The sequence below is a fragment of the Sorghum bicolor genome, chromosome 3 (assembly GCF_000003195.3).
Source record: "Sorghum bicolor cultivar BTx623 chromosome 3, Sorghum_bicolor_NCBIv3, whole genome shotgun sequence".
Lineage (NCBI taxonomy): Eukaryota > Viridiplantae > Streptophyta > Magnoliopsida > Poales > Poaceae > Sorghum > Sorghum bicolor.
The window spans coordinates 57,471,519-57,485,208 of NC_012872.2; the positions used below are offsets into that span (position 1 = coordinate 57,471,519).

At 43.0% G+C, this 13,690-nt stretch overlaps 3 protein-coding genes across 4 annotated transcripts; 1 reads left to right on the plus strand and 2 right to left on the minus strand.

Moving 5' to 3' along the window:
- LOC8054944 (mitogen-activated protein kinase 16) lies at window positions 358-6,919 on the minus strand. The gene is made up of 10 exons (XM_021457535.1): window positions 6,587-6,919; window positions 5,932-6,468; window positions 5,792-5,851; window positions 5,477-5,626; window positions 2,884-3,039; window positions 2,657-2,794; window positions 2,514-2,587; window positions 1,789-1,890; window positions 1,419-1,581; window positions 358-783 (listed from the first exon to the last, which is right to left on the minus strand). The coding sequence occupies exons 1-10, from the start codon at window positions 6,902-6,904 to the stop codon at window positions 709-711; spliced, it is 1,773 nt and encodes a 590-aa protein (XP_021313210.1). The 5' UTR covers window positions 6,905-6,919; the 3' UTR covers window positions 358-708.
- Window positions 8,131-11,842, minus strand: LOC8054946 (glycine-rich RNA-binding protein 4, mitochondrial). 2 transcript variants are annotated; one of them, XM_021457536.1, is made up of 5 exons: window positions 11,627-11,842; window positions 11,452-11,520; window positions 11,133-11,342; window positions 8,500-8,606; window positions 8,131-8,423 (listed from the first exon to the last, which is right to left on the minus strand). In XM_021457536.1, the coding sequence occupies exons 1-5, from the start codon at window positions 11,787-11,789 to the stop codon at window positions 8,319-8,321; spliced, it is 654 nt and encodes a 217-aa protein (XP_021313211.1). In that variant the 5' UTR covers window positions 11,790-11,842; the 3' UTR covers window positions 8,131-8,318. The 2 variants fall into 2 exon arrangements, with proteins under 2 accessions (XP_021313211.1, XP_002458226.2); XM_002458181.2 differs by lacking the exon at window positions 11,133-11,342 and having other exon boundaries at window positions 11,627-11,828.
- Window positions 12,393-13,382, plus strand: LOC8054947 (oleosin 14.9 kDa). Its single transcript, XM_002455995.2, has one exon. The coding sequence runs from the start codon at window positions 12,465-12,467 to the stop codon at window positions 13,122-13,124; it is 660 nt and encodes a 219-aa protein (XP_002456040.2). The 5' UTR covers window positions 12,393-12,464; the 3' UTR covers window positions 13,125-13,382.

Here is a 13,690-nt window from a genome sequence, read left to right on the forward strand (position 1 = left end):
TTAAGAAAGGGTTTCAATTCCATCATCTTAGGGGCTTGGACATTACGGAATCTTCGTAATCGCTGTGTTTTTTTATGTTGAACCTCCTAACCTAGCTAGCACTATTGCTTGCTAGTGAGGAGCTTCTTTTTTGGGGTTCTGCTGGGGCAAGAGGCAACAATCATCTCCTTGCCCTGGGCTGTTTGTGTATTGAGTGTGGTAGCTGGTCGTCTCGAACTCTAGTTAAGGGCATGACTGTTTGTTTAGGATCCTAGTGGTTTGTGTTTTGCGTGTGTAAGGTTTCTTCTTGCCCAATTTTCTTGTGCTTAATATAATGATACACAGCTCTCGAGAGAGAAAAAAAAATAATGGCAGGGATAGGGAACACAAATCAGGATAGTCTCATAAATTCATGACAATATTTGTTAGAAAAGTGTGTTGGAACACATTGTACATGCTACGATTAATTACTGGCTAACCTATACTTAACTAGCTAATCAGATCATGGGTGAATAGGAATTCCATCTGACAAAAATCTGGAGCTGGAGTCAAATATATCTAGCTCCAAGATAGAAAGATGAAGGGGGGATACAAGACAATGCAATACAATTATCAAAAAACAATTGTGGCTACTGAATCTCAAAGATCGTAGAATCAGCCTTCCCAAGTCCCCCATATGGCCAGGTCGATGTGCACAGATCGGTCTTGCTTGTATGTACCTCAAGACTGTCAGGTTTTGAGTTGAGCAATCCTCTTTGGCACACCATCAACTGGATCGTTCACATACTCAGAAATAGATTCCTCCTGCAATGTACATATTTAATACACCATCCATTTAGCATGCCAATAATAATTCATTCAGTCAAGATATCAACTTATAATGTATATGTAACTTCAGTGCATTCGATGAGTAACAAGATTCTGGAACAAGCATCATGGTTCTGAAACCTAGGAGCCGTTGGACCCTTGTGGAGTCGTAGTAGATCATGTGGAGTAGGTTCGGCCAGAAGTCCAGAACATGTGAAAATGAAAGCACAGGAAAGGCAACCAGTGGTAACATAACAGCAAATCTGTACCCAAAATCTGTTGTTATATAATAGAAGAGGACCATAAGTGGAGTCAGTATCAACTTCTCCTGCCTGCGTCTCTTTTGTTATTGCTGGAACCAATCAGCATTGCTGATTTTGACAAAAACTCGCTGGTTTTGCTTGGCAATAGGAGTAAAAATCCACACCCCAGTATTTTCATATAATAAGGTAACAGGGAAGTAAAGTATACTAGCTTTTTGAGTTCCACTCTATTATACTTGACCGACACCTTTTAGTTTCTCTTTCACATTTGTATTGGTTGAAAATTAGTAATGACCAGGTGACAGCAGGGTCATCTTGATAGACCAACTTGAATCAATGTATATTATAGGATATGGTTATTGCACTTACATCTTTCTCTCGCTTTTGTTTGATGACCACACACTGGGAAGCACTGATGCTTTCGCTCTTCAGAAAGTTACGAGTACTTGAGAGTGGCTCACGTACATGCAATCTTATGCAGTAATCTGCACTTGGCTTCTCTAGGTCGTCGCTGCTGTCATTTACTCTTTCCCTGCGACAGGATGCAAGAACTATTAGTACTAGAGAAATTCACAGGCACCCTTTGAACTTTGATTTACATCCCAACAAAAGAGAAACAACTCTGTCCTAATCCTACCCACCCCATAGGATATGCACACTTAATTCACGATCATACAGTAAAACTAAAGACCACTGAATCATCTTTTCAAGTCCTTTAGAATATTGGCAGAAGTATTGCCTTGGTAAGGAAGCATGCTGCCGCAGCTGTGGGCTAGTCTTCTCACCCTTAGCAGCACTTTCTTCGAGATGAGCGAATTGTCTCTTGAAACGATCCACCCCACTGTCAATAGTGCATCCATTACCATTAGTACAATTACAACAACCCCTCAACTAATTATTTTGCAATAGAATACTCCTTATCATGCTCAGCAAAGTCCAATGCTTGGATTCAATATACATTGCATCGAAGATACAAGTTCATTCCGTTTCAATAGAAAAAAAAAACTTCGATAAAAACTAAATTGTTTAGCATTTAAAAGTTTTGATATGCTGTTCTCTAATGTAAGTAATTTAACAGGTGATTTGCGCTATGGGAGCACTTCACCATGGTAGGCTTCATTCGCAATTATAAGAGCAATGATCTGCACTAGCCTTCAATTTTTTTTGATGTAATATGGCGAAGTTCTCCCAAACAGTGCAATTTTATATTACCATTGCAACACGTTAAAATTCAGAGTAGAGATGTCAAGTAACACAAAGTCACCAACTAAAAATAAACGTTTTTACCAAACTTTACCAAGTGAGAAAAAATCAAGATAGCAAACATCTTTCAGAAAAAAGAATTCGATAATGTCTTTCTTTGTTGTGGTTCTCAATACTATCAAACAAATGAAGTATTCTATAGACTTTTCAAAGATGGCATAATCCACATTTAAGAAGAGCAAGAGAACAAGAAGCACACACCTTGGGTACACAAAGTTCGCCTTATCCCCACCACCAAGAAACTCCTGCAACATCTGAGGATGGTATTCCAAAGTCTAAACAGATACATCATGAATTAGTAAACATAATACCATAATAACCACAGTAGAATTAACTGAAAGTACCTCTCTGTAAATTAATTCCCGAACATCATCTCTGGCCAGCTTCCTTCTTTCAAACTCAAACTCAAATTTTGAGATAGGCTGTGTTATCGGTTCACGTTCAGAATTTGCTAATCCAGTAAAGTACGGATCTGTTAAGGCCTTGAATTCCACTATTGTAATATCAGTATTGAGCATAACTAATAATACAGCATTTTGAAACTACCGCTTCTTGCTGACATTGCTACTACCTCTGCAGCAGTTGGTCGATCCTTCGGATCAAAAGCAAGTAGACGTTCAAGCAAATGAAGAGCCATTGGATCTATACCAGGAAACTTCTGCGTAAAAGGAACTGGATGCTTTTTTCTCATGTTACCCAAGTATCGGCGAGCCTTTTCATTTCGAATCTGCAAATGATAAAAGGGTGAAAAAGCTTAGTGTAGCAAAAAGGGTTGCACTATCATTGTTGGACCAAAAGGAATACATTACTCCTTTCATCCAAGAATGGTAAGTGTATTTTGATCAAAGAAAAGTCATGCAAAGTATACTTTGAACCTTATTTTCTCTTACAATAGGTTGTCATAGAATCAACGCCATCTCAAAGGCACTGTGAATACAAATGTATTGAAGCAAGTTTTATGACCTAAACTTGCATATAATTTTGACTAATTGTTGGTCAAAATTTGTAAAATGTGAATTTTCCCCGAGCAAAATACGTTTATCATTCCTAGATGGAGGGGGTATATTGCTAACAAATTAAAACACACTATGTATCAAATGAAACACACTTATATAACTTGTTTCAAAATCGGAGCCAAGAAACAAGGAAGTAAGCCTAACTCAACTGGTTGGGTGGAAGATATGGTGATGCACCCAACCATCCAGGCTCAAGTCCTCTTCAACTAGAGTTTGGGTGCCTATTTCCTTTTTATTGAAAAACCACCTAGTTCCTCCTAGGTCGGTCTCATATTTTTTATGTGGGGGTTTGGTGGGTGGGTTGGGGGGGGGGGCAAGAAACTCACTATGTATTACTAAATTCAAATTGAGTTCAGTTCAACTTATACATGAGACAAGCAAAAATAGAAAACAGCCATTACAACTACAATTGCTTAAATAACACTACAGCGGTAGCTGAAAGGCCAGAAATTTAGCCAAACTGGAGGAAAATATTCAATACCCACACCATAATGTATTGTATCATATAACATGCATACCAGAGAGCCTATGCTGGCTTAGTATTTCAAGTGTGGCCTTGCAGTTGAAGATGGAAATGTCCAGAAAGTCTATGCTGGTTAAGTAAATCAGGTTTGGTCTTACATTTGAAGATGGATACATCTCTAGCATTTTCTTCTTCTTCTTCTTCTAGAATGTAAACAAAATTTCCCAAACTCAACATACAAGGGTGTTTATTTTCAGTTAATCAAGATATGGCCAATGCTATGGCTGAAATCAAATGTATAAGATTTGGACTTCATATCGTGAACTACAGATTTTTCAACAAAACTATTATTAACATTGCATATCAAAACTTGATTTTCACATGATTTAGACAGAAAAATAATAGAAAAACCCTGGTCCTTCACATGAAATGGGAATTTAGATGGCCTTGCATGTCAATTCTCAGTTTAAAAGCAAAGTGACTATGTTCATGTAATATCTATTCTGCTAATTTACACAGCTTTACTATTATATTGCATAGAAATCATTAACTAATTGATTAAGGTCAAAAAGCCTCATAACCAATGCAATATAAACTTGGAGAAACTGAATAAACGATATATACCTTCACAGTGGTTCCAACATAAATTCTTGTATGCAGCCAGTCATGACCTAAGTAAGCGCTTAACCTTTACAGTTGACGAAAATAGCAAACTGGTCGAGGTGCAGATAATTCTAAATGTTATAATTACGCTATGAGCCAATTGCGTTAGACTGTATTGGGGTATCTCCATTGATAAAAAATATATATATATTGGGGTATCTCCAAATATGGTAGATTATGATCATGTAATCCAAATTCGCCTTATCTCAAAGAGGAGGCTTTTTCCCCCCTAATCAATGTACTAATATATAATCTGTCCACGAGGCTCAGCAATACAATTGACTATTCAAACAATTCTATTCCTCCTATGTGGTTTCACGAGTTTAGGTTTAGATCCTAGACAACAAACACTAAAGCTTCTGTTTACATGTGTCCTAGGGAGATCACCCATGAGGATCTCTGCCAGGGGCAGCACCGTCCTCACCTAGGGCTCGCGTTGCCAATCATGTTGATTGGCCGCCCTGGGAGTCTTTTCCTGATCCTTCGATTGGGGTTTTCTCTCTCACTGGTCGTTGATCAACATTTCCTTTGAATTGTGGGCTTCTTCTCCAGTCTCACCATCTATGCCACTCCCGTTATGACTATGAGGGGGATGTTGGAGTATATTAGGATATTTCTAAATGTGGTAGATCAGGATCATGTAATCCTGGCTTTCCTTATCTCTAAGGGGGGCTTCTTGCCCCTTAAGCAATATACTCTTATGTAATCTGCCCACGAGGCTCAGCAACATAATTGACTATTCCACCAATTCTATTCCTCGTACAAATTATACCTCTAAATTATCCAGTTCTCTAACCATACCTCAGCAGCATTGGGCTATATAGCTCTGAATCTACACACACAACCTTAGTATATCTTAGTTTGCAATGTAACGCCAGGGGTAAAACAATAAGTTTCTTAGCATTAAGATGAGGCAATCTTAATTTTTTCTGTCGCGAGAGATTCTGAATAAAAGATGAGGCTCCAACTCTCCAAACCTGTAACTGATTTTCTTATACTAGAAGCAGGGAAAGTGAACTGACCCTGGAAAGTGACTCTGATGAAGGAGTGCCAAGTAGATCTGTCATGAGATCCAATTGATGTACCACATTCTTGCCAGGAAAGAGAGGCTTCCCTGTAAGCATTTCAGCAAATATACATCCTATGCTCCAGATATCAATAGCAGGAGTATACTGCAAAATTAAGTGTTAAGTTGTAAATTCAGCAAAATTAAGTGTTTTACTCCTACACGAGAACTTCCCATTTATGAACTTGACATTCATATAAAGGTTCTCCTGAACAAATCATATATCAATAAAGGGCTAGTATAAGTTTTGTCAGGATGAAAACTATCCGACCTTTGAAAAGAAGGAGCCGCATAATTCTGGAGCACGATACCATCTTGTTGCCACATAATCCTACAATTAAATTACACATCAAGAACAACAACTTAAGTTGTATCTCACAGTATATGTGCTCTGGTTTGTGATTTGGTTACCGTCCAGAATATTGCTGAAGGTGTATCGTTGAAAGACACCCGAGCAAGGCCAAAGTCACAAATCTTGAGCTTGCAGTCGCCGTTGGCGAGAATGTTCTTGGGCTTGAGGTCCCGGTGGAAGACATTGGCGGCGTGGATGTACTTCATGCCGCGGAGCAGCTGGTACAAGAAGAACTGGTGGTGCTCGGGCGTGAGGTCGTCGTTGGCCTTGATTACCTGGTGGAGGTCGGACTCCATGAGCTCGAAGACGACGTAAATGTCGCGGAACTCGCGGCGCGATGGGGGGAGCATGATATGCTTGATCCGGACGATGTCCGGGTGGCGCAAGAGGCGGAGCAGCTTGATCTCGCGGAGGATGCGGGTGGCGTCGGAGATGTGCTCGAAGACATCGTTGATCTTCTTGATGGCGACGTGCTCGCCAGTGAGGGTGTCGAGGGCGGCGGCGACCACGCCGTAGCTGCCCTTGCCGACCACCTCGGTGACCTCGTACCTGCTGGCCTCGCCGTAGTCCGTGAAGAACGGGGCCTCCCCGGAGCCCTGGCCACGCCACGACGACGGGGCCGAGACCATCAAATCCACACTCCGAATCCGGATACGCGTTAACCGAAGAACATATCGCGATTAAAGAGGGGGGGATTTCGCTGCAAGCCCGCACCTTCTCGTCCATGGCGTCGCGTGCGTCGGCCGTGCCGATCCGGCGGGACGCACCCCTCGCCCTCGGCGTCGTCGCCCTCGCGCGCGCGGGGTGAACCGTCCTGCTGCCGGCGGTGACGGTGAGGGAGGAGGAAGAGGGGGAGGCGCCGGGGTGATGTGGATAGGTCCATTTTACGTACGGCGGGGGAGCAGCGGGAAAGCGCGCTAGTGGGCAGCGGTCAGCGGACGCCCGACCACGGCGGGCGCGCTGTGCGCGGGCTGCGCGGATGAGCCATGCCACGACGTGACGGGGCCCGGTGACCGGTGACGGCACCGGCATTCCACAGATTTCCCAGCTTGGGCTTTTAGATTTCTGTATATGTATATACTAGTACGATTCAGACCAGTGCGTCTAAATGGGCTACATTCAGACCCATATTGTCAACTAAATGGGCTATTACATTCATCCTAGAAAATATTTTTTTCCAAGGGTAATGTATATACTATACAAAGTGACAATTGAGATTCAGTTGTAAGATGCTTTATAGTAATATGTATCTTGTGAGTTAGAGGAGAACAAGTGCATTACAACTTCGTTATCCAAACAACAACAATAAATAAGGTCTATTATCCAAACAACAACAATATATAAGGTCTATTACATTGGAACTTCATTAAGTGTGTTACTACCATATATAAATATATAAATTCAATGAAAGTCTTTCATACTTCAGTAGAAGCTAAGGCTTCATGTAATATGTGTAACACATAAGCACAACCAATGCACCAATTTCTTCACACCAATGCACCAGTTTCTTCACGGACTTCAGTGCATATAGTATTAGTATATAAGATTTCCTGTATATTGCATTGGTACTTGGGACGAGGGTTCATACTTTATACAATTAAGGGCATGTTTGATTGAAGGTGTTAAAGTTTAACATGTACTATAGTATTTTCGTTTTATTTAACAATTAGTGTTCAATCATGAACTAATTAGGCTCAAAAGATTCATCTCGTAAATTATTCTCTAGCTATGTTTTTAGTTTCATAAATAGTCTATATTTAATACTTCATGCATGTATCAAGCATTCAATGTGATGGGAGTTAAAGTTTAACAATGTCAACAAACAAGGTCTAATCATAACTGACAGTTACAGGAAGTAATTGAGCAAAGCAGTCAGCTACAGTACATATCGACACAAGTAAATTGCCTAATTATATCAGGTTTCGAATTTCATATTTTTAGGTGAGTACGCACAGTATGGGTAGCCTATCACAGTATCACATACCTAAATACAAAATGCAAGTAGATCTCCCTCGAAAAGAAATAAAAAAAAAGGAAAATAAATTCTGAGAGAACATGAAACAAGCAGCTTGTTGATTAGTCAGTAGTTGTTTAGCCATCAAACATTTTTTTCCCTAAATATAACGGCATTTCCAACCAGTTGCTAACACTCCTAGCATCAATCAATCTCAAGCTAGCTTCTAAAGCTTCTATAGGAGTGTAGGGCCAGTTCAAGCAGATCAACTTAAAAAAAAGTAACTGAACTAAGGGTCGGTCCATAAACAACAAGAGGCAAGAGTCAATATAATTAAACATTCGATTTTCACAAATTTCACAGATTTAATTTGACTTGTACAAAGATTTTATATATGCAGATGATAAAAGGCCAGTACAAACAATATTTCAAAAGACCAACTTGTTAATAGCAGGCGTGCTTCTGTTTCTGGGAACTAAGCGAATGAACATGTCATTGCTTATTTTTTCTCACTATAGCAAGTCGAGGAACAATAACTGATGCACCATGGACTTTTCCTAGAGCAAAACTTATTCGCAATGGACGCCCTAGCATTACCTGTAGAATTAATATAGGTCAATACTTCATTTCTAACTGCAATAATTGACATGTTTTCGAAACAATAAGGATGTACCTTCCCATCCATAGCATCCTTGGCACACTTAGCTTCATGATCATTTGAGAAATGAACAAATCCAAAGCCTCTTGACCTTCCTGAGTTTTTGTCATACATTATTCTAACTGCAAAGCAAAAGGTCTTTTGATAACTAAATTTAAAATGCAGAGTTGGTAAAAATTCATGGGAGCAAATAGGACAAAAGCATAAACATTTATTTCTTATTGCACGCTTAATACCATGTAAACACAAAAATAACTTGACGCATTGGTTTTCAAGTATATGAACAATGCCATGACTAGGTTAGCCTATAATCACATACCACGGATGAAGAGAAACAATAGCCAGAGTGCATGTGCTTGAAAAAAAACTATATGTAGCCATGACATGATAGCTACCCATGGAGTAATACAACCATAACACTTCTTAACTGTTGCTATATTAGCATCAATATTATTAACTATGGTTTTGTCAGTAGCAAGCTAATAGCACAGAAACATACATGATGTTAGGGGAGCCCCGGCCCAATTCTCACTTGGGCGACGGAAAGGCCACCGTGTATGGATGGGGGTGGGGTTTCGGGGGTTTTATCCCCGGGTGGAAGGCACTTTCTTCTTAATTTGAAAGCTGCGGCCGCAGTCTTAACCGCCCCGGTCGAGTTTTTTAGTGCGAAAAACTTTAAAACAAGGGTGTGATCACACAATTAGTTTCATGAACAAACATCCAACTTAAACTTTTAAGTGCCTAGGCTTGTGAACATGGATGAGATGGGCCTTAATATTTTTTTCAAAAGTCAAGTAGATCAGATTATCTCAGGCTTTGCGCCAACTCTTTGCAATGAAGCATGGATGAGACTGTATCATGTTCACAAATCACAATCAGCAAATGATTGTATTCAAAGAATGGATATAGTGAGGAGAATATTGATAAGATCAGATATGGTTAGTACTCCAACACAAAAGTACTAAGGAAACACAAAACAACAGATGCAATTGAACTGAACAAGTTTTCCCTTCCATTGCGAGAATGCCTATCTTGTTTAGTAATGGAACTAAGCCCTAGAATCTTCTTTCGTAACACAGGATCAGATAGATTCAGCATCACTATACTTCCCAGCAGATGCACAAGAAAGTAACACCACATGGCCATTATCAAATGAGTCCACATTCAGCACCTTCTCAGCAGCAACTTCAGTTAATTCTGTGTGACTATGCAGGTGACCTCCTCCCATTCCAATGATTTGCGCCCTCATTGCTAGTCAAGCTAGCCACTTCTGCTGCTTCACCCAAGCGACCAGCTTTTGCCAACATATCCACTAGGCATCCGATGTGCTCCTTGCACAAATTTACGAGCTCCTCATTATTCATTTTCTTGAATATGATCAACCCATCATCAACTTGTCCAGAATGGCTGCATGCCAGCATTGTGTTCAAGTATATCACACTGTCTTGCTCTTCACTAGATTCCTCCATGTCATTAAAAAGTGCTACTGCTTGCTCTCCATGGCCATTTATACCATAGGATAATATCAGAGTATTCCACGAGACAACATCTCGAGAAATCATGTCATCAAATATTTTATGAGCTAAACTGGCATATCCACACTTATCATAAACTGCCCATGAGAGTATTAGGGACAGGTCTATACAGATACAAACCTGACTTGTAGCTATACCCATGAAGTTGAACACATAGATCAAACTTAGCAGTCTCATAGCATCCAGTTGATAAGCTGACTAATGTCACAGAATCAATTACAAAAATATCTTCACACCTCATCTTACCAAATAGATGCATCCCCTTTAGGGCTCTTTCACTTCCTATATACACTGACACCATTGCAGTCCATGAAACTAAGCCTTTTCTTCCTCATCCCGTCAAACAACACTCTAGCAGAGCTTAAATCCTTGCATTTGGAATACATAGTATTAATGAATTAACTGCAGGAAGCTCCCTACTAAACCCATGGGTGATCATTTGGTTATGAACCACTTTTTCTCTCCTTGCATCACCCAGAAGTGCACAAGCTCGCATCAAACTGACCATTGCTACCCTGTCAGGAACTATACCATTTGCCCTCATCTGAACAAAGATACTTATAACTTCACCAACATGCGCCTACTCAAGAAGGAAACCCATCATCATTGTCCAAGTAACAACATTCCGAAAAATAATTTTCCTGAAAATCTCTCTTCCTATCTCAATATCCCAAAAACTCAAGTACATGCCAAGTATTGAGTTTGTCACCGAGACATCCAAATCAAAGCCGATCTTAACTGCATAAGCATGTACACTCTTGCACATTCCAGGGTCACCACAACCAGCATACGCTTGAGCGACATTAATCACGGTCACAACATTATTAGGATCTGACCCAAAACAACAACACAACCTCTTGAACGCCAATACTGCTTCCTCAAACAAAACATTGTGCACTAACCCGGAGATCCCTCAAACCGCTGAAAAACGCCAATGCATCCATAGGGTGCCCACATTTCGCATATGCATCCACCAGTGCGGTTGCAACAAAATGATTGGATTCCATCCTACTCTTTGCTACCTACCCATGAATGCACTCGGCAAGCGGCATCACCCAGCCCAGCTGCCGCAAGCAACACACCGGCCAAGGTGAACAGAGTTTGGGCACACACCTGCCCTCATCATGCTGACAAACAGCCCAGCTGACTCATGGAATAACCCACTCCTCGCATGCCGATAGATTGCCGCCGAGCAGGTGACCACGTCCCTAACAGGAACTTCGTCGAACAGGCTGCGGGCCTGGGTGCGATGGGGTGGCTTACGTGTTACGTCCTCCACGGCATTTTGCCGAACACCTAACCCGTGCACCATCTGACCTCGAACTGAACCCAAAAACCCCAACGCGCAGAGGTTATTAAACGCAATGAAATTGGGCATTCCTAATATGTTCCTAGTAACTGTGATGTTCCAGTGCGCGAATCTGTTTTGTACCTTCGGTGACGGTGCCGAAGGAGCAGAAGGCGTCCGTGAGGGAGCGCTCGTCCACGGACCACGACAACCCTGCACTAGCAATCGATAAACAGAGGCGTAGTACGGTGAGAGCTATGATGCAATCGGGAATAATATGAGACTCGACAGACGAGGATGCGGGAGAGCAGAGCGATACCGGCGCCGAAGAGCCTGGAGTCGGAGGTCGGCGGCGGAGCGCCAGGAGGCAACTCGTCAGATAGTTTGGCAGCAGCGTCGGAGAGAGAGCGTCGCAGGTGGTGGCCGTCGTAGAGGAGAGGGGCGAGGCGCAGGCGGGAGATCAAGAGCACCTGAGGCATCATTCTGGCGAGCGGCGGCGTGGACTGGTTTTACTGGCAAAAGCTTATATCGTCAAACTATTACTGCGTCAAAACCAAAATAATGTTACAATTTTGTATGAATTCAAAACGAGCTGTTTAAATTCATTCGAGAAAAGAAATCTGTTGAGACCATCATATTTACTTTTTTCACAAACTGAAGAATACGGTAGCAGCTCTTTTCTTTGAGAGAATGGTAGCAGCTCTTTCAATCTGCTGACTGCTTTTACGTGTACTATTCTTTTACCTCTTTCCATTTCGTGATCGCAAGTGCTCTTCTCCCGCCAGCGGGCCTTGTTTAGTTCACTTCGAAATCAAAAAGTTTTCAAGATTTCTCGTCACATCGAATCTTACGGCTTTTGCATGAAACATTCAATATAGACGAAAACAAAAACTAATTACACAGTTTGTCTGTAAATCGTGAGACGAATTTTTTAATCTTAGTTAGTTCATGATTAGACAATATTTATCAAATAAAAATGAAAGTGCTAAATAAAAAAATTTTCGGAAGTAAACCATGTTCGTTGCTAATCCCTCTACTTCGAACAGCTGTACTGTGCCGTTCGGCGCCACATGTCGCCGCGCATGCCACGCGCCCACGCAGCACTGCGGGCGCCGCCACACGTCGCTCCGACTCCGAAGCCCTTGCACTTTAACCCCATGGAGGCTGGATCCCCCCGCCCGCCATCGCCCAGCGACCAACGAACTCTCCCCTTCCATCCGCTCTCTCGCCTCGCCATGGCAGACCGGCCGCCGCTCGGGCCACGCGCAGCCCCGCCCAGCCCCACCGCCGCCCGGCGCGGCCACGCGTCGGCGTCGGCGGAGCGCCAGCAGCGCTCGCTGCTCGGACGCGCCGTCCAGACGTTCCACCACGTCCACGGCTCCACCACCCAGCTCCTGGGCTTCCTCGCGCTTGCCGTCACCCTGACCGCGCTCCTGGTCCTGGCGGGCGTCACGCTCACGGCCGCGCTCGCCGCGCTGGTCCTCCTCAGCCCGCTCGTGCTCCTCACCCTCCCGCTCTGGGCGCCCGTAGCGGTGGCGGCGCTGCTGACGGGGGCCGTCTCGCTGATCGCCTGCTGCGCCGGCGTGGCCGCCGTCGCCGCGGGCACGTGGGCGCACCGCTACTTCACGGGGCGCCACCCCGTCGGCGGCGCGCACCGGGTGGAGTCCGCCGCTGACCACGACCACTACGCCCGCGGGGGCACGGTCGCGGACGTGGCCAGCCGAGTGAGGGGGTACTACGACGCCTACGCGCGAGAGTACGGCGGGTACCCGCCGCGCCCGCACGCTCGGGTCAAGGACGCCGCGCCCGGGGCGTAGCGTAGCCCGTGTGCCGGCGCGGCATGGTTGATGAATCATGGGGCCTCGGGACTCGAGGTCGGATCACATGTTAATTTTTAGCTGTCTTTTTTTTTTTGCTCGTGCTGTTCATATGGTTCGTCGTTGTAGCAGTCGTGTTTCGCTAGAAGCGGTATGGCCATGTAATTTGGATTTTTAAAGGGTCTTGACCTATTTCTTGTTTTGATTTTTGAACGGACTTGCATTTACAGTTTCTATCTGTATAGAAAAATTCATAAAAAAAACTTGATATTAACATAAAACAACTTCATCTATGGAGCTCATTAAAACATACAAGGTGAATGAGAGATGTAGCTGAAATGTATAGTAGGTTCGCCCAGCTCCAACTCGCAATGGTGGGCCCCTGTATGAAATTTTACGAGAGCATATTTTTAGAAGTTTTACATGTGGAGTATTTTGCGCAAACAATTCATTAACATAGCTCTAGTTCCAATGGTAAAGCTGCTCGTGGAGCTAAAGAAAAAAAAAACCGTTACTAGTGAAACGGAGTCATATCAAACAAGGCCTACAACTTAAACTAAACATAA

Coding starts and splice junctions, on each gene's coding strand:
- LOC8054944 (XM_021457535.1), bottom strand. CDS start 6,904: ATGCCGGTGCCGTCACCGGTCACCGGGCCCCGTCACGTCGTGGCATGG. Junction 5,627..5,791: donor GCGGCTCCTTCTTTTCAAAG/GTCGGATAGTTT, acceptor TTAATTTTGCAG/TATACTCCTGCTATTGATAT. Junction 2,588..2,656: donor GGGAATTAATTTACAGAGAG/GTACTTTCAGTT, acceptor GTATCTGTTTAG/ACTTTGGAATACCATCCTCA.
- LOC8054946 (XM_021457536.1), bottom strand. CDS start 11,789: ATGATGCCTCAGGTGCTCTTGATCTCCCGCCTGCGCCTCGCCCCTCTC. Junction 11,521..11,626: donor CTCCAGGCTCTTCGGCGCCG/GTATCGCTCTGC, acceptor TTGCTAGTGCAG/GGTTGTCGTGGTCCGTGGAC. Junction 8,424..8,499: donor AGGATGCTATGGATGGGAAG/GTACATCCTTAT, acceptor TTAATTCTACAG/GTAATGCTAGGGCGTCCATT.
- LOC8054947 (XM_002455995.2), top strand. CDS start 12,465: ATGGAGGCTGGATCCCCCCGCCCGCCATCGCCCAGCGACCAACGAACT.